The sequence below is a fragment of the Brassica rapa genome, chromosome A05 (assembly GCF_000309985.2).
Source record: "Brassica rapa cultivar Chiifu-401-42 chromosome A05, CAAS_Brap_v3.01, whole genome shotgun sequence".
NCBI classification, from domain to species: Eukaryota; Viridiplantae; Streptophyta; class Magnoliopsida; order Brassicales; family Brassicaceae; genus Brassica; species Brassica rapa.
This window is the reverse complement of record NC_024799.2, coordinates 25,775,346-25,797,424: the sequence shown is the minus strand read 5'-3', so window position 1 is coordinate 25,797,424 and position 22,079 is coordinate 25,775,346. Positions and strand designations below refer to the sequence as shown.

Genomic DNA, 22,079 nt, shown 5'->3' with positions numbered 1-22,079 from the left:
TTTTTTTACGTGTAATAGTTGAAAACTGACAATTGAATATCGATCTAGAATATTATTTTAATATATCTAATGTAAAATATTAATTGTAATAAAGAAATTTTGAATTTTGTAATATTACATGAATTAGAAGTCTTTAAAATCTAAAATCTATTTTATTAACATACTATATTTTTTATTCATTTATTATTTTTACGTTACAAAATCTTGCTTTAGTTTTATTTGTATATTATTTTTTTAATAATTTAGTTTCTTTTTAAGTAATTTTAATATTATCAAGAATATAATATATTTAAAATTATTTATTTAAATATATCCAAATATGATGTCTCATTTTTATGTGTGTTTGCGTTGAGCATATTTAATTTGTAATTTGTATATTTAATAACACCTTATTGCGTGTCGTTCTATGGTTTTAATAAATATGTTGTCATCTCATTTTTATTACTACTAACATGATTTTTTAGTGATCAGTGATAATGTATTTTTAACGTTATGTATTATATTTTATTGTATATTTTTTAACTCTTCGTGCTGGCACTATTCTTAGACTCATTTTAATTATATAATAGGTTTCAAGATGTAAATAAAACTGTGTATGTTGTAAATTTAGACTTTTTAGTGTAGCTGAGCACTATAAGTTATAGAAATTATATTATGATTTTATTTTACTAAATCTTTCTTTCTGTGTATTTTTTTGTTTTATTTTGTATTTGTACAATTTTGTTGCATTATTCTTTAAATACAGAGAATTGATATTTCCAATTTTTGTTTCATATACCTTAAAAGTCTTCGGTTGATTTTTGCTTGTTTTCTTTCTCTAATTATAATGTACAGTTCGACCGTTTCTTCTTTTTTTTTGGATCAAACTACTAATATCATCAGATAGAAAAGCTTAAACTCTAAGAATTGAGTGAGTATTTGTGCTAGAGAAAACTGATTTAACCAATAATATAGTGAGATATTATAATATTAGAAGGTATGGAAAGTCTTCTATGTTGTCCTACGCTGGACATAATTAAGTTGTTGCCAATTGATTCTATATTTGTGATAACTGGAAATACATCTTTATGTCTTCCTTACATCATCCTTAATTGATTTATGGTTCGACTATTTCTAATATACTGAGAGTAACATAAAATTAGATGTTGATTATCTCCTTCCAATTAAGAATGCACAGAATGAGAGAAATTCAAGATGAGACCAGCTTACAATTTTGTCTTCATATCTATATAGAGTTAATTTATAGATTACTCTATTTGTTTCAAAATGTAATCAATTTTAATTAAAATATGTAATATTTAAAAGTTATTACTTTAGAAAAATAACATATAAATTTAATCAATTACACAGTAATTTACATAATTTAATTGGCTACACAATATCTAATAAATATAAAGTTACATTGAAATATAAAAACAATTTATATAGTGAAAAAAAAAATATTTTTAAACCATTATGTTATAAAACAAAGAGAATATTCAAATTATATTAAACATTAGAATAGTAAAAATCAGAAAAGCTGAAATCTCAACGTCGATCATTTACGTTGGCTATGTTATTAACTTTGAAGATAACGTGAATGATCAAGAACAAAAAGATTAATTTTAGCTTCAGTCTTTTTTTTAATCATTTTACCAAAAAGAAAAAAATAACAGGAAGATGACTAATAAAAAAAGATACAAACAGAGTACTGCAAAAAGGTGTTGATCACAATAGCAAACATTATAGTCTCAAAAATAGTCAACTTTATATTAAATATTAGTCAAAAATAATAAAATATATAATATTAATAAATTTCATTTTAAATATAATTTAACTTTAAAAAAATTTATCATTGTACATGGTGCAGAAAAATACCTAGTATTATTTGAATTTCAAAAACTATATATGCACTAACTTTTTGTGACAAATCAAATTTAAGGAACTGGGCAAGAGATTGAGAAGAGGGATGTGGAGAGGTACAAAGAGTCTTCACTTGATGAGTTATAATGGAGCATTGAAGTGTCATTGTTGTAGTCGTAGAAGTTATACCGGTGAAGTTGGGTAGACGAACAGATTTGGAGTCGCTGGAGACGTCTGAGGCAAGTAGGCTAAAGAAAAGGAAGCTATAAGTTATACAATGGGCTGGCTATTTTGACGGGTTTGGATGGTTCGAGACCCATCATCTAAACATTCGCGATGACATGGCAGTTTGATTGGTAGAGAATATTTTATCCTATGTGGCACTCCTAAGAAGCCTCAAAATTAGTAGCTTTTATATAGTAGGATTTTTATGATATAATAAATATATTTATATATGTGAAAACTTAAAATTTAAAATTTTCTGATAATAAATTATAAATATCTACACTATTTTTTGTCATCAAATATTTACACTATTTATGGACAATAAATATAACTAAAATTGGTTGAAACTTATAGTGAATTAGTGAAATGTTGATGAAAAAAATCACAACATTGAATTTTTATGATATATTAAATATGTATAGATATATGTATATATATTTGTGTGTGAAAAAATAAAATTTAAATATACTTTTCAAAAAAATAAAAAAAATATCTCTTCAATGCATATTTTATTAATCAATAGTAACAATTTTTAAATATTTAAACTATTTATTGACAATATATTGGTTGAAATCTATAAGAAAATATTTATTTTATCCTTAACATTATGATTATATATTTAATTATTATTAATATGTGTGCTTTTCTTTTAAAAAATATCTTTGTAAAATTAAGTGAGTAAATTACTTATACCAAAATATATGAAGTAAAAAGTCCTATTATTGGTCACAAATTTGTTAGCCCATTATGGGAAGTTGGGCTAGGCCTATATTCTCTTTGATTTCCTAAAGTCCAAAGCCTTTTTAAGCAAAGTTTATGAAACTAATAATTGTTAGTTCCGCAATCCACATCAGTTATTTCTCATTTCTACGTGTCAAAATATAATTGGCTGTTATAGTGATGTAAAAGAAACGAATCGGTGGTAGAGAAAAGCTTCAACTTCCTCCGATCTCGGCGAGAGAGAGAGAGAATGGATCAGATCTTGAACAAAGTCGGATCGTACTGGCTAGGGAAGAAGGCGAACAAGCAGCTCGATTCCGTCGGTGACGATATCAACGTACCTCTCCTTCCTTTTATCCGATGCTCGTTGATGGATCTACGGTTATTTAGATCATTGTGTCGCATGTTGATATTATTGTAGGAGGAAGATCTTAAGAGTAGATAAACTATTATTAGAGATTTTTCAATTTTATATTTGATAATCCTCTTTCGTTGACTATGTCATGTTAATGATAGTGATTCTCATTTTCAAGTTATGTTCTTTGAGTTTCTCCAAAGCATGACTAAACCTTACCTGTTAGTTTACTAATAACGTTTTTATTTTCTTTCAGTCTCTGTCTACTAGCATCGAAGGAGGAACAAAATGGCTGGTGAACAAAATCAAAGGTCAGTTCTTTTTGTGTGTGTGTACTCATTCTTGTTGTTTACATTTGACATTCAATAAGGAGTTTGATTTGCCTGTGGTGTCAGGGAAGATGCAGAAGCCATTACCCGAGTTACTAAAGGAGTTTGGTTTACCTGTGGGGATCTTTCCACGCGACGCAACTAACTACGAGTTCAATGAACAGACCAGGAAACTCACCGTCTTCATCCCAACGATCTGCGAAGTCGGCTACAAAGACTCATCGGTCTTGAGGTTCACCACGACGGTTACGGGGTTTCTCGAGAAAGGAAAGCTGGCTGATGTTGAAGGGATGAAAACGAAAGTAATGATTTGGGTTAAAGTCACGAGCATCTCTGCTGACTCTTCGAAGGTGCATTTCACGGCAGGGATGAAGAAAAGCAGAAGCCGTGATGCTTATGAGGTTTTGAGAGATGGCGTTGAGATTGATAAGTTCTAGCCTCTCTGTTTCTGTGTCCTGCTTCTATCTTCCCTTGTGTTTCCAGCTTTATATGTCTTTTTTTTAATCTGTCTTTGTATATGCAATTAACTCTGGTGTTCATGAATCTCATGAATTGAATTGGTATCAATATTCAAAGTTACATAGAGCTTACAATAGCAACTGCAAGAATAAGAGAAACAGAGGAGTGTACACATGTGATTCGCAAGCTTTATTCAGTGACCTTCTCATCTTTGGCGTTTGGTGCATTGGTCTCAGTTCCTTTTGGAGCGTTAAGCTCATCCCAAGCTTCGATCCAAGTGACCATTCCATCTGCAAGCTTGATGAAGTAAGGATCCACCTTCCCGAGCTTCTCTTTCACTAGCTTAGCCAGCTCCATGTAGCATTGCTGCACTGAATCACATTCTTTAGGAAGAGTCACTGATTGAAAGAAAGGTATGGCCTCTTCCTGCCAAAATATTCCGTTGTATTCCTTTCTCAGGTTCACGAATGGGTTGCTGGCTTTGCTGTGCCATATGTAAGGCAAACCAGTCTTCACTCCCCATCCCATATGGTCACATATCACCTGCATTTGTGGTTCAACCATTGAACAAAAGTAATGAATATGAGTTTGATTTGACCAGCCTAGCTAGTGGTTTATACCATTTACCTTGACACACCAACCAGCCCACATGTCATCGTAACGTCCAATAGGCTGCCCGTCACCCATAAGTCCAAAATACATAGCTGGACCAATCAGCTCTCGATCGAAAGCAAGGTTCATACCGCACATTGGGAAGAGAGTTCCTTTAGGAATGGTCATGACCGCATCAACATACCTGCATACAACCAATAAGCATTGCTTTCATCTTTAGAGCTTTCAAAATAAGATAGGCATAACAAAATTGGTAGCTGAGTTGAAAGATAAACTTTCCTGGAGTTTCTTTCAAGAGGCTTCACAAGCTGAGTGGGAGCATCATAGTCAGGGATGTTGAGCCAGAGGCCATGAGAGACCGCGGTTATGGCACCTTCACGCATGCTAAAAGGGTATCCACGAACAAAGTCTGCTCCATCACCGTATGGATCATAGAGTGTGTTAAAGAAATGTGGGGTTGATGGAGATAAGAGGTTCTTGATATGCTGCTCAAGTGCATTGATCCCTTTTCCAGATGGATCCTCTGCAACCTACATTGCACAGTTGCTGTCATCTTTGAGATCATAATAATATATACACACATATATATATAGAGCGGGGAGGGGCATTTACAAAGCAATCATCATCAATGGTGTAGATGTACTTCTTCTTGGAGACCATGTAACCAAAGCAACGACAAGCAGAGTCTTTAAAGGAAATGCAAGAAGACTTGGGACCCAAGATTCTGTTAATGTCGTTCCTGTTGTAGAGCTCGTAGTCAAACCCTTTTGGAATGTTGATGGTTCTTGAAGGATCACCATCTTGAACGATGATCAGATGGTATTGTTCGAAGAAAGGTCGCCACATCTCGAGGAAGTCTAGGTTTCGAATCGTTGGTATCACGATGTCTAGCTCATCTTTCAGCATTGGGGTGGGTTTCATTGAAGAATACAGCTGCGACATTTCAAATGAATAGGGAGAGAAAGAGTACGCTTAAGCACAAAGAAGCAAAGACAAGAGGAGAGATGTACGGTAATGAGGATGAGTTCTTTGGTACTTATAAAGAGACGTCACGTTTAAACTGTAACGAAGTGTAAACTGTAAAGTAGTAACTCTCGTGTTCTTATATGCCAAAACGTACTTCCATGTTTCTTATTTTGCAGGAGCAATAAGGATATTCATGTTTTATATCACATACAGATTCACGACTCTCACCCACTCTAACTCTCTAGACCCTAATCACGTGATCATCCATGTTACATAGAGAAACATGTGGAACATTGTTAGAACAAACTAATGTTATTACACCCGAAAAAAAACTAATGTTCTAAAGATTAGTCTGACGGCAAATCCTGAAACAATTTTCTTAAAATCTGATTTATTCCACTTAAATCGGTTTAAACCATTTTAAATTAGTCTAAATTTATTTAAATTAATTGAATTTGGTTTAAATTTATTAAGTCAAACAATAATTTTAGTGCAAATCCACCAATTTTCTAAAAATATTTTGTGTAAGTAATTTTTATAATTCATCAAAATAATTTTGTAATTCAACAAAAAAAAAATTTCCAAATGTAAATATAAAATAAATCAAAAATTTGTTAACGCCTAAGTCCTAAATTATCCCACTGGTCACTAATTTTCTACGAAAAGCTTTGACGATTTCTTAAACATTGGAACAAACACAGATAGATTGTACTGAAATGTTTATAACATAATACTTTTGTTTAACTTTGTGTAGAGAAGAACACGAGTTTACAAAAAATAGCTGGGAAGAACGTGGAGAAATCTAAATGAGAAGTAAGAACTACATGGTTAAATGATCATTACAATCTCGGAAACAAAACACTCACGGCCACACACCTAAACATTTCACAACGACCGCCCGAAGATCCAACCAAAACAACTGAAACCAAACGTAGCAGAAAGACAACAGTGAAGATTTTAAAACTAAATAATCTAAGAAGAAGAAAACATCCGTTTGATTCCAGTTTTCTGCTCTGTTGTCAGCCTAGAAGGGAACTTAATGTTGAATTTGATTCTCAAGTTCCCTTTCCTTGATGGATCTTTAGGAATCGGCATGCCTTCGCCTTTCACAACCTCTTCATAGGAAGGGCTGATCACGTTGTTGACCGGAACCGTTAGCGTTCTCCCATCCAAAGTCGTCACCTGAGGAGTGTAGCCCGTGAGTGCTTCCACGAGAGGGATCTTTTGCGTGATCACAAGGTCGTTCCCGTCTCTCTTGAACACAGCATGTGGCTTCTCATCGACTATGAATACAAGATCTGATGGTATGATTCCTCGCTGCTCGTTTCCTTTCTCAGGGAAGGTTATCTTTGTTCCTTTCTTCCATCCCGGTTTGATTTCTATCGTCAAGATCTCTTCGACCGTTGAGGGTCTCCTGCATTGGAACATAATTCACATAACTTAATGTTCATGAGTCATGAGTCAACAGAATCTATAGTGGCTAAAGACTAGTTTCTAGCATACTGAAACAACACAACTCAAAGATGAACACCAGGTCTGGGATTTTGAACCAAACCGAATTTCGGTTAGAAGTTTGGTTCGATTCGGTACGTTTTCTAAAAACTTCGGGGTTTTCGGTTCGGCAATCGGTTACTTCAGTTTTCTTATTTAATAAAACGAAAATTATACCCAAACCATACCAAACACTGAACCGAACTAACCAAATTTCCAACTGAACTAACCGAATTTAACCGAACTTATCCCAAACTTTAACAAAATTAAACCAAAATCTAACAGAAATCAAAAACTTTGGTACGTTTTCGCTATCCGGAACTGGGTTAATTCGGTAAGATTTATGTTGAGCCAAACTAACCGAACCGAATAACCCGAACTAATCCAACCCGCATGCCTAATGAACACTTTATAAGAAAATCAATGTTTTGGAACTTAAATCTATAAGACTATAAGGAGGTAGTTTCTTAAACATTAATGCATAGCAATGTATGTGAAAATTAGAGGCCTAGCTAACAATTTGAAGGAAGTACCCGAAGGAATCAATAACGTCCCGAGAGATTTTCATCTTCTTAGTGGTTCCTTTATACAAATCCTCCAAACTACAAGGAAGTTGTCTCTCTATAGGAGCAGCTTTCCTCGGTGGAGCAGCGTTAGAGGCTTCTCCTTTAGCTGACCTACTATAAGAAGAGAAAACTTCCTCAGGGAACGGGAACGGTGAGTCACCAAAGGGTCTTGAGCTTCCAAAGAACTCCGAGAAGATGTCGTCAGCGCTTCTACCGTTGAACCGGAACGAAGCTCCTCCGTTCGAACCACCCGGAAACCCGCCGGCACCGGGAGGCGGAGCCTGGCTGTTTAGACCTTCTTCTCCGTATTGATCGTAGATGGCTCGCTTTTGAGGGTCGCTCAGAACCTTGGGACAATGCAACCAATTAAAACATCATTAGAACAGATCATCAATGGTTTTGTCCCCAAAAAGTTTTGAAATTTGGTAATGAATCAGAGAAGTGAATTGAGGAACTAACGAAACTGCTCAAATAAAAATTCCTATAAAAAATGGAACTTTGCTTGCATATGTAATAAAAATTCGAGTTGTGTAAGAGAATATTTACATCGTAAGCTTCGGAGATCTGCTTGAATTTGGCTTCGGCTTCTTTTTTGCTGTTAGGGTTCTTGTCGGGATGCCATTTCATGGCGAGTTTGCGATAAGCTTTTTTCAAATCTTCATCTTTCGCGTTCCGATCAACTTGAAGAACCTTGTAATAATCGACACCCATTGCTCTTCTTTTGATTCGCTCTTCGTTCTCAAACTCGATCTTCTTCAATTAAAACTTAACTCGATCATGTTGTACGGGTCCGGTATTTTACAAGACACATGACAATTTATCTCCGAGCGGTTCTGTTATTTGTTCTTTGCCGCCGGTTAATCTGGTTCGGTTTATTTGGCCCATATGTATGATTGCTTGGGCCATATGTAGTATTGCTTGGCCCATATTTATTATTATTTATTACTGTTATTCGTTCTTAGCCGGTTTTTCGGTTAGTATGACACATGGCAAACTACGATTGGCTACAGAAGCACTCTGTATGACAAATGGCGCAATACAATTGGCAAAATATCATAAATGTAAATCTTCCTCAGCAAGAAAAATATCCAAAAACATAAAAGTTAATTAAATTTCATTTAGAAAAGAAAAGTTAGAGATGACGACGACACTTCTTCTTCCTCAACCAAACCGTATCTTCAAGCCACTACTAGTACCAAACCAACGCCTCCGAAAACCGTACAGATTACCAGTGATCTCCGCCGTATCCGGTCAGCAGTTGGTAACTTCCGGAGAGGTCCGGGCGGTGGAGCCGAGAGAAGCAAAAACGGTGTTATCGTCGGAGGGATACGTGCTATTAGACGTGAGACCGTCGTGGGAAAGAGAAAAGGCACATGTGAAAGGATCCTTACACGTGCCACTGTTCGTGGAGGATCCAGACAACGGGCCGATCACGCTGCTGAAGAAATGGATCCATTTGGGATACATTGGGCTTTGGACGGGCCAGAGATTCACCATGTTTAATGACGAGTTTACCCTCCAAGTTGTAGAGGCTTTCCCGGACAAGAAGAGTAAAGTGCTCGTCGCGTGCGGTGAAGGACTCAGGTAATAAGGCCTGGTGCATTTTGGTTTATCACACTGACTCCGGTTTAGTATAGATTTGAGATAAACTTACCAAACTTAGATTTGAGATAGACTTCGGTTTTGTTTGGTTAATGTAAGTGTTTTTTTTCGCAATTTCAGGTCGTTGATGGCAATATCTAAGCTGCACAGAGAAGGTTACAAAAGTTTAGGATGGTTAACCGGAGGGTTTAACAGAGCAACCGAAGGAGATTTTCCAGAGATTGAAGGACCAGAAGAGCTCCGGTTTGCAACTATAGGTGGCGCATCATACTACTTCCTCAAACTACTTGTATTGTTGCCGAATTTTGGCAAAGAGAGCCGTTGAATTTCCTAAATAAGAATGAAATATTGTTATTTTCTCGTAAAAAATGTGCCCGGTTTACACATTGAACCCGTTACGGCGTCGTTTTATTGTTATATTACAAGAATCGTGTTGCTTCGGACAGATTGTCTTCCGACAAAATAGCCAATGACGTTTTACACCCGAAAACCATCTGGCACTATTGTCTTATTCCGACGTAATTAAATCAACCTAAGCGAGGGCAACTATGTAATTTAATAATAATGTTTCATCACCTTCCTCTTCCTCCGTCAGATCTGCGAAAATCCCCAAATTCAATTTTCAAATTTCGAACACCGAGAAAACCCTAGCTTTTCCAATTGGGTAACCTGCGTCTTCAAAATCGCTCTTTGAATCGGAATCTCTCGAATTGGGTGACCTCGTACATTGCACACGATGGGCGATTTCAACCTCGCTCTCGTGATTGTCGCGATCGTCGTCTGCGTCATCGTCTTCATCTCCAGCATCTACCTCCTCGTCAATTACCAGCATCCAGACGACGCGAACCAGGCCTACTTCCCCAAATTCGTCGTCGTCTTCGGCCTCTCCATCGCCATGATCTCGATTCTCATGTTACCGGCGGACGTGGCGAATCGGCACGCTTGTCGGCACGCTATCTACAACGGAGCTTGCAATCTCACATTGCCCATGAAGGAGCTATGGCTTGCCGTTTACATCGTGGACGCTATCCTCGTCTTCTTTGTCATCCCCTTCGCAATGTTTTTCTATGAAGGCGACCAAGACAAGTTCGTGTCTTTATGAAAATTGATTAAAAAAAAAATTGTATTTTGTTGATTGAGTGTTGTTGACCATTTTGTGGGTTTGCTTTGTTTTTGTTCAGGAGTCTGGGAAAGAGGATAAAAAGTTCCTTGCTTTGGGTCGTAAGCACGGCTGTTGTTTGTGCTCTGGTGCTTGGAATCTTATACGGTTAGCTTCTCTTCTGTTATCAAGAGTCTTCAAGTGATAGCTTAAACCATTAGTGAGCATGTAGTATGGACGTTCATCTGATTTTGATCTTATTTTCACTGTGAATTGACGTCTTTAGACTGCATTTTTTTGAAGTTTGAGCTGATAAATTACCTATTTAGGCCTACGGTTGATATATTTTGTTATATTGGTGCTAGGAATAGCTTAGGACTGTTGATAACATCTTTATATTACATACAGAAGTTATAAATCTATCTTCATAGTTATTGAATTTTAAATGGGCAGTTCGTGATTGTGTTTAATTAATGTTGGATTCACTCTTTGTATGCTCTTTTACGTCAATGTTAGGTGTTATTGGAAAGGTGGACTTCAATGTCAGGCACTTGGCTTCTGGGACGACCTCTTTCCCTACTTCATGGCAATTTTCAAATAATCAACCATGTATCGGTAACACCGCTCGCCAGGTAATATTTGCTTCATCATGATTCATTTATGCCATAGAGAGTTTCAGCATGTAACATTGTTTCCTCTGTCTCTGGTTAATCGATGCAGTGCTCAGCATTTACAGCTAGCGTCGCGTCTGAGAAAACGTGGACCATGCGTACTACTTTTCCAGAATACGTTGTCGCTCTTGCGACAATTGTTGGGTCAGTTCTTTTCACGGTAAGAACATTGTTCTATCATGTTGAGTAGTGCCTTGTATGCTTGGAAATGATATGACTTGTCTTCCAATATGGATTCTTCATTGACTAACACAAGTGATGCATCTAGTTCTGTATTCTTTGTGGTGCACGGTGTTTGATTTTGAGTCTCCCATGAAATATATGATAACTAATTGTTTTCAGTTATGTTTCTAGATATTCGGTGGCGTTGGTATTGCCTCCCTACCATTAGGACTTATCACTGCTTTCATCCGGCGACCAAAGGCTGTTATCACTCGATCACAATATATAAAGGTTCGGTTATTGTTCTTCTCAGGAAGCATGTGATGTAGATCTTGAGTCATTCCCACTCTCATTTTCTAACTAAACTTCGTAATGTTTTACAGGAAGCAACTGAACTGGGGAAAAAGGCTAGAGAACTAAAGAAAGCTGCTGATGGACTTCGCCAGGAAGAAAAAGATGGTGCTAAGGGCAGGAAATGGAGGAAGAATGTGAAAGCAGTTGAAAAGGTACATAATTGATCTCAAGCTTGCTGCTTAATTGGTTATGATATATAGTCACCAATTTATAGGCGGCTTTCGTTTACTGTGTTTGATATTGGATTTTAATTTCTTAAATGTCCCCTGATTCCTGTAATTGAATGTGGTTAACCTCCAGGAGTTGCTGCAATTGGAGGAAGATGTGAACCTCTTAGAAGAAGCGTATCCTCAAGGAGAGAAGGTAAGACGTTTGTACCTTAGAACTTTATCTGTAATATTTGAGTTATCTAATTTTTCTATGGCTTTTTTTTTCAGGCAGAAACTGCATGGGCTTTCACTGTACTCGGATACTTGGCCAAGTTTATTCTTGGAATCATAGGGTTAGTATTTATTAAAAAATAATCTTATTTACAGTTGTGCTATGGCCTTAGTTTATTGGCTAAATGCTATATAATCATTCATAGAGGTCTGAAGATCCTTAGCTAAGCCTCTTTAATGTTTTTTTGTTTGTTTATGTCTTTGTAGATTGATCGTTTCCATTGCTTGGGTTGCACACATTATCATATATCTACTCGTGGACCCTCCTCTCTCCCCTTTTCTTAACGAGGTTTTCATTAAGCTTGATGACGTTTGGGGTAAGTTCATTCTTCTGTTCTTGTTATGTTAAATCTATACAAGGTTTCGTTATGTGTCAGTTGACTCTATGCTGTTTGTATGTGATTCTCTAGGTCTTCTAGGCACTGCTGCCTTTGCTTTCTTCTGTTTCTACCTTCTACTTGCTGTCATCGCTGGGGCAATGATGCTGGGTTTGAAGCTCGTCTTCATTACCATTCACCCGATGAAGTAACCCACCTAATAGTTTTACCGGTGTTTGATTATTCTCCCTTTTCTTTAATTTCTAATTGGTTATGTCAACGTGTTTGCAGATGGGGAGCTACTCTAATGAACTCTTTCCTCTTCAATGTTGGCCTCATTCTTCTTTGCTCCATCAGGTTGGTTCATCTGGTCTCTTCTTTATCTTCTCCCAGCTAGGATCATGCCATCACTCTCTAAACTGTGGTCCTTTTAATATTGCAGTGTGATTCAGTTCTGCGCCACTGCTTTTGGATACTACGCACAAGCCACTGCTGCACAAGAGATCTTCGGTCACACATTACAGTCCCTTAGAGGAATTAAGTACCTCTACAAGTAAGTAATAGTGGTTAAGCATATAGCTGTCTTATGTTGTAGCCATCTCATGTTTCATTGAGCGATCGATTTGGTGTATTCTCAGGTACAACGTGTTTCAAATCGGGTTTGTTATCCTGGCTGGACTGACCTTTCTATATTACATTACCTTCGTAAGTCATGTTTCATATCTTCATCTTACTCCTCCCCAGTTCTGTTTTTTTTTTCGTATAAATGTCTCGAGAATCGTTTATGCTCTTTGGGGGGTTTTGATAGGGATGGAGAAGAAAAAAGCCAAGCGCCCGTTTCCAGCTCTCTTCTTAATGCAAAATCATTTGCACTGTTTCGGTTCTTCAATGTTGTTGCACTCTCCAGGGATCTTGATTTAGTGTTGCTGACGAGGTGTTCACTTGTTTTCGGATCATCGATTCTGGAAGTACTTGGAGACGGCTTGTGATTCTGAGGTTCTTTACTTGAAATGTATTATTTTTTCTTTCTTGTGTATTCACTGTTTGGTTGTTGCTATCTTCCAGTCCTGGTCTATCGTACTGTTTCGGATGCTAGATTATGACATTATGTAATCGTTTTTTAATGAGAAGTTTACTTGAATTTCACAAGCTGCTCTGCCAAAGACTTCGTTGTGGTTGGATAGGATTGGTTCAGTTGACATTTGGGAACCATTGCTCTCGATATCTCAATGGTGTTTCTGGTTCAGCTGATGCGTCCATGTGTATCTCAGCAACTCGATCCACAGCCAAAGAACATAATACCTATCATTTTCAGTCTTCTCCGTTAGTGATATAAACACTTCTCCTATTTTTGTAATGAATTTAACTAACCGGATCATCTCAGTTCAAGAATTGTCATCAGACATCATGCTCTCGTTGTTGTTTAACGTCATCAGATCATCATTTCATGTTGCTGATCAATATGTCTTAACCACGTTTTACATTTGTATTAATGTACGTTAAATTCTTTTTTATGGTGCATGAGCATTGTTCAATATTTTTTATAAGTTAATTTAGTAAAACTTTATATACTCCCTAAATTATTGGACTGATTATTATAGAATCATTATTCTCTAGATTAATAGAGACAACAAAAGTTTCAAACTTCTTTGACCATCTTCATATATTAATACAAGAGATAACTATGCATTAAAGCAATATTGTTATATTTTTTCGAGTTTTTTTCAAAATCTATGTGTTAACCCCTACGAAAATATTGAGTTTTACGTCAAACGCTCTATATACTGAAGCTTAAACTTTTAAGTATTGTTTTAAATTTCTAACCATATTCTACATTTGTATTAATGTATGTTAAACTCTCTTTTATGGTATATGAAAATCGGTCTAATTTTTTTATCAATTAGTTATTGGAATATCATTACAAAATCGCTATTTTCTTGAAAACCAGACACAACAAATGCTTTAAACCTCTTTCAACATCATCATATATTAGTATAGAATGCAACTATGCATTAAAACAATATTTTCATATTTTTTGAATTTTTTTTAAAATCTATGTGTTAACCTCTATAAAAATATTGAATTTTGGTAAATTATTTATATACTGAACCTTATAATCTTTAATGTAGTTTAAAATTTTATAACTACATTCTACATTTGTATTAATGTATGCTAAACTCTCTTTCATGGTGCATGATCATCGTTCAATATTTTTATAAGTTAATTTAGTAAAACTTCATAAAATCGCTATTAATGTATGTTAAGCTCTCTTTTATGGTATATGAGAATCAGTCTAAGTTTTCATCAATTAATTACTGTAATATCACTACAAAATCGCTGTTTTCTTGAAGAACGGACACAACAAAGGCTCTACACCTCTTTCAACATCATCATATATTAGTATAGAATGACTACGATAAATTGGCTATTTTCTTGAAAATCGGAGACAACAAAGTCTCCAAACTTCTTTCAACATCTTCGTATGTTAGTACATGATGCAACTATGCATTAATATTGTCATATTTTTTGAAATTTTTTCAAAATCTATGTGTTAACCTCTACAAAAATAATCAATTTTGGTAAATACTTTATATACTGACCCATATCATCTTTAGTGTTGTTTTAAAATTTCTAACCACATTCTACATTTGTATTAATGTATGGTAGACTCTCTTTCAAGGTACATGAGCATCACCTAATTTTTTTTATAAATTAATTTAGTAAAATTTCATATACTCCCTAACTTAGTGGACTAACCGTTATAAAATCGCTATTCTCTTGAGAAATGAAGACAATAAAGGTTCCAAACCTCTTTGACTATCACCATATATTAGTATAGGTGGCAACTATGAATTAAAACAATATTGTTATATTTTTTGAATATTTCTCAAAATCTATGTGTAAACCCCTACGAAAATATTGTGTTTTTCGTTAAACGCTCTACATATACGGAAGCCAAAACTTTTTATTGTTTTTTTGTTTTAATTTCTAACCATATTCTACATTTGTATTAATGTATGTTAAACTCTCTTTCATGGTAAATTAGAATCATTATAATTTTTATCAATGAATTTAGTGAAACTTTATAATACTCCCTAAATCGGTGGAATAATCACTATAAAATCGTTATTTTCTTGAAAAACGGAGACAACAAAAGCTCCATACCTCTTTCAACATCATCATATGTTAGTACATGATGCAACTGTGCATTAAAACAATATTGTCATATTTTGAAATTTTTCTCAAAATCTATGTGTTAACCCCTACAAAAATATTGAATTTTGGTAAATGCTTTATATATTGAACCCTATAATTTTTAGTTTTGTTTTAAAATTTCTAACCACAGTCTACATATGTATCAATGTATGCTTAACTCCCTTTCATGGTACATGAGCATCGTTTAATTTTTTTATAAATTAATTTAGTAAAATTTCGTATATTCCCTAACTTAGTGGACTAACCGTAATAAAATCGTTATTCTCTAGATAAATGAAAACAACAAATGTTCCAAACCTCTTTGACCATCACCATATATTAATATAGGTGGCAACTATGCATTAAAACAGTACTGTTATATTTTTTTAATTTTTCTCAAAATCTATGTGTTAATCCCTACAAAAATATTGAAATTTATGTTAAACGCTATATATACTGAAGCCAAAACTTTTTAGTATTGTTTTAAATTTTTTAACCACATTATACATTTATATTAATGTATGTTAAACTCTTTTTCATGGTAAATGAGAATCGTTATAATTTTTTATTAATTAATTTAGTGAAACTTTATAATACTCATAAAATCTGTAGAATAACCACTATAAAATCGTTATTTTCTTGAAAAACGGAGACAACAAAAGGTCCAAACCTTTTTCAATATCATCATATGTTAGTGCATGATGCAATTATGCTTAAAACAATATTTTCATTTTTTTTGAAATTTTCTCAAAATCTATGTGTTAATCCCTACAAAATTATTGAATTTCAATAAATGCTTTATATATTGAACCATATAATCTTTAGTATTGTTTTAAAATTTCTTACCACATTATACATTTGTATTAATGTATGTTAAACTCTCTTTCATGGTACATGAGCATCGTTTAATTTTTTTTATAAATTAATTTAGTATAATTTCATATACTCCTTAAATTAGTGGACTAACTATTATAAAATTACTATTCTCTAGAGAAATGAAGACAACAAAGGTTTCAAACCTCTTTGACCATCATCATATATTAGTGCATGAAACAACTATTCATTAAAACAATATTGATATATTTTTAAAAAAAATTTCAATATCTATGTGTTAACATATACTTTGATGGAAAGTGTGTGTTTTGACATTTTTTATACCGACCAAAAAATAATAACCGATGTATATTTATGTTTCATTAGTTACACATATTAATAGTAGTTAAGATAAATAAAATTATTTTTAAATTAGTGTATTTGTACTAATATTAATTTTAAATAAATATAAATTGTATTGAATTTTAAAATGATATTGTTTGTATTAAAAAAAATGTCAAGCCATTTTGCATAGATTGATTTTCTTAAAACACAACTGGATTTTTGTTGGTGACATGTGCTGCTGAAGTGACAAATGTCATTGTATAAGATTTGCCAATAGCCTCTTTTGCCCAATCAGCTTCTTGCTCTATCTAACTCTCTAAAGATTATTGGATAACTATAACTTACACAATAGATAAGGCTGAGCTTATTTCCCACCGTCAGATGGATTTGTTTCTCCATCCAACCGTCAATAACCTTTCCCTGAGATCTCCTAGTTCCATCTCTTCCATGCACTTAAAAACGTCACTTTGCTCATATCATTACAGAACACCCCAACTCACAAACGTGCTAAACACAAACAAACTCTCGAGATGGCCGCCACTTCAACAGCCGCTGCTGCTTCTTCCATCATGGGTACTCGGGTGGTTTCCGACATCAACTCCGGTTCAAGCAGGTTCACAGCCCGGTTTGGATTCGGGACCAAGAAGGCCGCAGCTCCCAAGAAGGCTAAGACGGTTATCTCAGACCGGCCTCTGTGGTTCCCAGGCGCGAAATCTCCCGAGTATCTCGACGGTTCGCTGGTCGGAGACTACGGTTTTGACCCTTTCGGTTTAGGCAAACCGGCGGAGTATCTCCAGTTTGATCTTGACTCTCTGGACCAGAACTTAGCCAAGAACATAGCCGGAGACGTGATCGGGACCCGTACCGAGGCCGCTGACCCCAAGTCAACGCCGTTTCAGCCGTACAGTGAGGTCTTTGGGCTCCAGAGGTTCAGAGAGTGTGAGCTGATCCACGGGAGATGGGCTATGCTTGCAACTCTCGGTGCTCTCTCCGTCGAGTGGCTCACCGGTGTTACTTGGCAAGACGCCGGCAAGGTAACGCCTCTTCCCCTCGCGTTTTATAAAACCGTGTTTGCCTTTGCGTTATGATATTTTTTTTTTGGTTATTACCAGGTAGAGCTAGTGGATGGATCGTCCTATTTAGGACAGCCATTACCGTTCTCTATCTCGACATTGATTTGGATCGAAGTGTTGGTGATTGGTTACATTGAGTTCCAAAGAAACGCTGAGTTGGACTCAGAGAAGCGTTTGTATCCAGGAGGCAAGTTCTTCGACCCGCTCGGGCTAGCTTCTGACCCGGAGAAGAAGGCTCAGCTTCAGCTGGCTGAGATCAAACACGCTCGTTTAGCGATGGTTGCTTTCTTGGGATTTGCGGTTCAGGCAGCTGCAACGGGTAAAGGACCGCTCAACAACTGGGCGACTCACCTTAGTGACCCGCTTCACACCACCATCATCGACACCTTCTCGTCCTCTTGATCTGGTTGCTTTAGCTTTTATTGGTGTGTAATGTAATGATGTCCATCTTGAAAACAAAAGTTTGTGTAAACAGAGTTCTTGAAAGTACTCTCAAGTATCATTGGACTAATGAGCCTTGACCTCATTTTCACTGTATTGTGAACTAACAACACCACAATACAATACTTAACATAAAAAATTGAAGCTAAAACACAGAAGTGGAGAAAGGTAGAGAATTGACTCAAAAGAGACCACCGATAAGTGGATGATGCATTGACCAACAAAAACAAATAAATATTGTTTTGACAAATAAGACACAAGGTTCTTAACAGAGATTGACTCGACTCTAGCAATAAGAAAAAAAAACAATTTCCAAAAACCCTCTTAACCAATATCCCACAACATTCGGCAGAGAAAAGAGGAAGACCCGCAAATATTTTTTTGATCCTTTACTCAACACCAATACGACCAGAGAGAGAGAGAGAGAGAGAGAAACGAACGAGTATTAATGATGCAAACGGTTCAGTACACTATGTGACCATGAGCCTTGCAATCATTCCCTGAGTCCAGCGTGCAGTGTCCTTGAGGTCTTCATCCTCTGAGTCGAGACATTCACTGAGGAACTCTCCACAGAAGGTGAAGTTGCTGAACAAAGGCTTTATCTTCTCTCCTACAACATCTGCCAGATCACCCATTGCTGCAACCGCTGCTTTGGTAACGCTCTCATCCCTGCCCTCACAGAAACAAAAAAAAACACAGTAATAAGTTTTAACTACTCTGCAGAAGACATTCATATTGATTACTTATAGAGAATGATACGTACCTGAGGGAATCTTTGGAAACAAGTTCAACAAACTGCAAGAGATGTTGAGCGTAGGGAACCATGAGCTCAGCCTTTGCGTCCTTGAACCCTTGTAGTATCCCAGAGTAAGCCTCGAAGATGCTTCTCCTGAGTTGGTTTCCATAATCCATAAGCTCCTCGTCGAGGGTGTCCATCTGAGCACATACCTGAGCAGCCCCTTGCATGATCTGAAGAGCTGTAGCCACATACCTCTCAAAATGCCCACCAATCGCCAGAGCAATGTCACCGAAGCATGAGAATATTGGAGGTTTCACCGACCTGTGGAGTGCATCACTTTGAAGGTTCTGGATTAGGAGAGACATGATCTGATCACAGAAAGGTAGGATTTTGTCATCCAGGGCACGGCAAATGTCACCAATCACTCCTACAGTGATCGAGCAGACTTGGTACTCCTCGAAGTTCTGCAGCCCCGTCTGGAGATATTTGAAGAGCTCAGGCATGTATTTGGCAAACTCCGCTCCAGTCGCATACGCAAGAGCACCGATTGCAAGCATTGCTTCTTCGTGGACACTTGAACTGTGGCATCCAAACACTCTGAGGAACAGCATCATGATCTGATCTGCGTTCTGCATTATGATGGGTTTCGTCTCATCCTTGCTACTCAGCTTCTGGATTATGACCTGGAGAACACCACACAGAGAAGCCTGGAGTTCCGCTTGCTTCTCACGGTCCTCAGTTGATACTACCTGAAGGTCCATTGTCTGACCTAATTTCACCATGATGACAGGGAGTAGCTGCCCTATGATGCCTGAGGCCTCCAAAAGGTTGGAACACCGGACAACCTCGTTCAAAGTTTCATATGAAGCAGATCTTAGCTTAGACTCTGGCCCATCTGTACGCTCAGCAGCTGCAAGTAGATGTTGGATGATTTCTGTAAGATAGGGAGATAGAAGAGATGAACTTGCTCCAGCGTCTTCATATCCCTGGGCAAGGTTGTATATCGCTCCACAGACCTTCTCAGCCACATTTGGCACATCTTTCATCGATTCCAGTAGTACACCCACAATTCTTGGGAGGTTTTGGGGTGATATAACAGAGAAGCCACTGTCTGGGGTGTGCAAAAACTCAAAGATACGGCTGAGAGTCCAAGCAGTTGTGTCCCTGACGTGGTTGTTCTCATCCTTGGTTGCAGTAAGGAGAAATTCCAAGCCAGCAGCAACCATCGGGGCAAGCTTATCAATTGTTGGGCCCTCCAAAATTGATCCAAAAGCATAAGTTGCTGCCTCCCTGCTTCGCCAGTTTGGCTTCCTTATGTTGACTTCAACAAAAGGCATCACCAGCGGGACAATACCATCACCAACAGTTCTAGCAACAAGGCCAAGGCATGTTCCGCCAGCCATAGATATGTTCCAGACATCATCTTCATGATCCTGATCTTCTTCCTGCTTCTCCAGAGTCTCTAGCAACATGGGAACTAAATGGGGAAGTGCCTTCTCAATGAAACCTGAATGGGGAGGAGATGAGTCACCAGTATCAGGACTGTCATACTCTTGACGGTCAATCTCTTCATCGCAGATGGTACTCCAGAACTCAACAGCCTGTAGAGCAACACTCTCTTCATCTTCCTTTACGGCCTTTGCTGTCAGCTCAAAGAGCGTTTGCATGTACTGCTCCAGAACCTCGTAGTACGTCGACGCAATGGAGACAAGGCACTCGAAAGCAGCTTGCCTGATCACCGCCTCCTTAGCACAAGCCGTCTCGCATACCATCTTCATGATGTAACTCCTCTCCATCTCATTCTCGAAATTGGTCTGAGAAAAATCCAAGGCATTTAACAACGCCTTCGTCGCCGCAAGACGAACCTCCGCATTATTCGCAGCCTGGTTCATGCCCTGCACAACTGCTGTGAGGACAGAGTTCACTTCATCTTGCACGAGATCATGATGCGATATCTCTTCACAGACATACCCCAGAGTCTCCAACGTCGACTGCTTCAAGTGTGCGGGACTCTCCGGCTGCGTCATATTGCTGAGCAGAGATCCAACGAGCTCAGGCCACTGCTTCTGAGGAACTTCAATGGAGGCCACCTTAGCAATAACCTGAGCAGAAGTATGCCTCGCTTCAGGGACAGAAGAACCAATGGTCCTTAACAACAGCTCCTTGATCTGGGACTTAAGAGCTAAATCAATAGCACACCACTGCTTCACCAGAAGCTCTTTTCTCCCAGAGTCTTTGGCGTCTAGAGAGTTCTTGAGCAGGATACCAGCTAGTCTCCGGGACTCAGAAGGCTTCTCGTTGTTGGCGAGCTCAAAGGAGAGGGACAGCAGAAACTGCGGCAAGTTCTGTTCTTGGAACTGCTTGAGGCTACCCTCCGCTTCGGTACGGACTCTCGCATCGGCTGACTGAGCAGCGAGTAGGAACTGAGTGATCTCCATCGCCATTAGTTGCTTCTGCACAGTTAAAAGACATACAACAGCATCAGTAAGAAGTCAATAATACTAACAGATCATTCACAGGAGAATATTTATACTCTTAAAAGATACAAAACGCTAAAACCTAATCAGAACCGTCCACAGGCTCAAAATCAGGTAAGCACAAAGAACATTAAGCCGAAGCAAATCACAAAGAGTCGAAGGAAAATCAAGTAGCAGAATCACGGCGAGGGACTAAACAACAAAGCCCCTAGCAAGTAGTGACCTAAAACCTAATCAGAAAGCATAGATCTATCAACAGATGCGAATCGAAAGCTCAATACACAGTTCGGGGAAGAGATTTTACATGAAATTTTAGGGGTTTCGGTTTGAGTAATCGCGTAAGAGCTAGGGTTTGTGGCTACAATCGAAAACCTCTCGTTGTTCGAGGAGGAATCTAATCGAAGACGGCGATTGAGGAGGCGAGAAACCTCTAGATCAGAAAAGCCCTAAAGGAAGCAGAGAGAGAGAAGAGACTTGGAAGGAGACAGATATGAGACTGAGGACGGTGGGTTTTTCGAATATAAAGAAGGAGCGGGTGGGGGAAGAAGAAGGGCAACACAAAAGCTCAAAAAAACTTTATATTTTCCAAATCACCCCATCAATATCTATTAATTCCACATTAGCCCACTAAATTTCGATAGTGTAATAAATTCAACTTATTTAATTTTTAAAATAAACATATATCAAACTATAGAATATATAATTTCATTCTATTATATACTTTTTTTTTGCTATAAAAGTATATAAGTTGGTGGTTTCTTATGAATCTATTACTTATGAATCAAA

General features: G+C 37.2%; 7 protein-coding genes across 7 annotated transcripts; 4 read left to right on the top strand and 3 right to left on the bottom strand.

Annotated features, from left to right (window-relative positions):
* Positions 1 to 2,892: 2,892 nt before the first annotated feature.
* On the top strand, positions 2,893 to 4,056 carry LOC103870582 (uncharacterized protein At5g01610). Its single transcript, XM_009148726.3, has 3 exons — positions 2,893 to 3,124; positions 3,399 to 3,453; positions 3,538 to 4,056. The coding sequence occupies exons 1-3, from the start codon at positions 3,038 to 3,040 to the stop codon at positions 3,906 to 3,908; spliced, it is 513 nt and encodes a 170-aa protein (XP_009146974.1). The 5' UTR covers positions 2,893 to 3,037; the 3' UTR covers positions 3,909 to 4,056.
* On the bottom strand, positions 3,732 to 5,578 carry LOC103870583 (UDP-arabinopyranose mutase 3). Its single transcript, XM_009148727.3, has 4 exons — positions 5,155 to 5,578; positions 4,822 to 5,072; positions 4,558 to 4,726; positions 3,732 to 4,473 (listed from the first exon to the last, which is right to left on the bottom strand). The coding sequence occupies exons 1-4, from the start codon at positions 5,482 to 5,484 to the stop codon at positions 4,120 to 4,122; spliced, it is 1,104 nt and encodes a 367-aa protein (XP_009146975.2). The 5' UTR covers positions 5,485 to 5,578; the 3' UTR covers positions 3,732 to 4,119.
* Positions 5,579 to 6,275: 697 nt separating this feature from the next.
* On the bottom strand, positions 6,276 to 8,446 carry LOC103870581 (dnaJ homolog subfamily B member 1). The gene is made up of 3 exons (XM_009148725.3): positions 8,112 to 8,446; positions 7,533 to 7,912; positions 6,276 to 6,922 (listed from the first exon to the last, which is right to left on the bottom strand). The coding sequence occupies exons 1-3, from the start codon at positions 8,274 to 8,276 to the stop codon at positions 6,481 to 6,483; spliced, it is 987 nt and encodes a 328-aa protein (XP_009146973.1). The 5' UTR covers positions 8,277 to 8,446; the 3' UTR covers positions 6,276 to 6,480.
* Positions 8,447 to 8,664: 218 nt separating this feature from the next.
* LOC103870579 (rhodanese-like domain-containing protein 10) lies at positions 8,665 to 9,612 on the top strand. The gene is made up of 2 exons (XM_009148724.3): positions 8,665 to 9,149; positions 9,288 to 9,612. The coding sequence occupies exons 1-2, from the start codon at positions 8,704 to 8,706 to the stop codon at positions 9,490 to 9,492; spliced, it is 651 nt and encodes a 216-aa protein (XP_009146972.1). The 5' UTR covers positions 8,665 to 8,703; the 3' UTR covers positions 9,493 to 9,612.
* A 111-nt stretch (positions 9,613 to 9,723) lies between these two features.
* Positions 9,724 to 13,356, top strand: LOC103870578 (LIMR family protein At3g08930). The gene is made up of 14 exons (XM_009148723.3): positions 9,724 to 10,253; positions 10,349 to 10,434; positions 10,783 to 10,898; positions 10,987 to 11,097; positions 11,292 to 11,390; positions 11,483 to 11,605; positions 11,754 to 11,816; positions 11,891 to 11,955; positions 12,101 to 12,210; positions 12,304 to 12,418; positions 12,502 to 12,567; positions 12,653 to 12,763; positions 12,849 to 12,915; positions 13,019 to 13,356. Exons 1-14 carry the CDS (start codon positions 9,904 to 9,906, stop codon positions 13,064 to 13,066), a joined length of 1,530 nt encoding a protein of 509 aa, XP_009146971.1. The 5' UTR covers positions 9,724 to 9,903; the 3' UTR covers positions 13,067 to 13,356.
* A 3,673-nt stretch (positions 13,357 to 17,029) lies between these two features.
* Positions 17,030 to 18,171, top strand: LOC103870577 (chlorophyll a-b binding protein CP29.2, chloroplastic). The gene is made up of 2 exons (XM_009148722.3): positions 17,030 to 17,597; positions 17,676 to 18,171. The coding sequence occupies exons 1-2, from the start codon at positions 17,094 to 17,096 to the stop codon at positions 18,036 to 18,038; spliced, it is 867 nt and encodes a 288-aa protein (XP_009146970.1). The 5' UTR covers positions 17,030 to 17,093; the 3' UTR covers positions 18,039 to 18,171.
* Positions 18,172 to 18,264: 93 nt separating this feature from the next.
* On the bottom strand, positions 18,265 to 21,841 carry LOC103870576 (importin subunit beta-1). Its single transcript, XM_009148721.3, has 3 exons — positions 21,598 to 21,841; positions 18,841 to 21,269; positions 18,265 to 18,746 (listed from the first exon to the last, which is right to left on the bottom strand). Exons 2-3 carry the CDS (start codon positions 21,258 to 21,260, stop codon positions 18,548 to 18,550), a joined length of 2,619 nt encoding a protein of 872 aa, XP_009146969.1. The 5' UTR covers positions 21,261 to 21,269; positions 21,598 to 21,841; the 3' UTR covers positions 18,265 to 18,547.
* Positions 21,842 to 22,079: the final 238 nt, after the last annotated feature.

What these genes read in the sequence shown, in the direction of transcription:
- LOC103870579 (XM_009148724.3), top strand. Translation starts at nt 8,704, where the DNA reads ATGACGACGACACTTCTTCTTCCTCAACCAAACCGTATCTTCAAGCCA. An exon ending in GCGTGCGGTGAAGGACTCAG is followed by an intron (nt 9,150 to 9,287) that starts GTAATAAGGCCT and finishes TCGCAATTTCAG; the next exon opens with GTCGTTGATGGCAATATCTA.
- LOC103870577 (XM_009148722.3), top strand. Translation starts at nt 17,094, where the DNA reads ATGGCCGCCACTTCAACAGCCGCTGCTGCTTCTTCCATCATGGGTACT. An exon ending in CTTGGCAAGACGCCGGCAAG is followed by an intron (nt 17,598 to 17,675) that starts GTAACGCCTCTT and finishes GGTTATTACCAG; the next exon opens with GTAGAGCTAGTGGATGGATC.
- LOC103870576 (XM_009148721.3), bottom strand. Translation starts at nt 21,260, where the DNA reads ATGGCGATGGAGATCACTCAGTTCCTACTCGCTGCTCAGTCAGCCGAT. An exon ending in GTTTCCAAAGATTCCCTCAG is followed by an intron (nt 18,747 to 18,840) that starts GTACGTATCATT and finishes CTGTGAGGGCAG; the next exon opens with GGATGAGAGCGTTACCAAAG.
- LOC103870582 (XM_009148726.3), top strand. Translation starts at nt 3,038, where the DNA reads ATGGATCAGATCTTGAACAAAGTCGGATCGTACTGGCTAGGGAAGAAG. An exon ending in CCGTCGGTGACGATATCAAC is followed by an intron (nt 3,125 to 3,398) that starts GTACCTCTCCTT and finishes ATTTTCTTTCAG; the next exon opens with TCTCTGTCTACTAGCATCGA. An exon ending in GCTGGTGAACAAAATCAAAG is followed by an intron (nt 3,454 to 3,537) that starts GTCAGTTCTTTT and finishes CTGTGGTGTCAG; the next exon opens with GGAAGATGCAGAAGCCATTA.
- LOC103870583 (XM_009148727.3), bottom strand. Translation starts at nt 5,484, where the DNA reads ATGTCGCAGCTGTATTCTTCAATGAAACCCACCCCAATGCTGAAAGAT. An exon ending in CCATTGATGATGATTGCTTT is followed by an intron (nt 5,073 to 5,154) that starts GTAAATGCCCCT and finishes TGTGCAATGTAG; the next exon opens with GTTGCAGAGGATCCATCTGG. An exon ending in GGGCTGGTTGGTGTGTCAAG is followed by an intron (nt 4,474 to 4,557) that starts GTAAATGGTATA and finishes CCACAAATGCAG; the next exon opens with GTGATATGTGACCATATGGG.
- LOC103870578 (XM_009148723.3), top strand. Translation starts at nt 9,904, where the DNA reads ATGGGCGATTTCAACCTCGCTCTCGTGATTGTCGCGATCGTCGTCTGC. An exon ending in GGTGCTTGGAATCTTATACG is followed by an intron (nt 10,435 to 10,782) that starts GTTAGCTTCTCT and finishes CGTCAATGTTAG; the next exon opens with GTGTTATTGGAAAGGTGGAC. An exon ending in TTCTATATTACATTACCTTC is followed by an intron (nt 12,916 to 13,018) that starts GTAAGTCATGTT and finishes GGGTTTTGATAG; the next exon opens with GGATGGAGAAGAAAAAAGCC.
- LOC103870581 (XM_009148725.3), bottom strand. Translation starts at nt 8,276, where the DNA reads ATGGGTGTCGATTATTACAAGGTTCTTCAAGTTGATCGGAACGCGAAA. An exon ending in AGATCTCCGAAGCTTACGAT is followed by an intron (nt 7,913 to 8,111) that starts GTAAATATTCTC and finishes CATTGTCCCAAG; the next exon opens with GTTCTGAGCGACCCTCAAAA. An exon ending in GACGTTATTGATTCCTTCGG is followed by an intron (nt 6,923 to 7,532) that starts GTACTTCCTTCA and finishes GTTCCAATGCAG; the next exon opens with GAGACCCTCAACGGTCGAAG.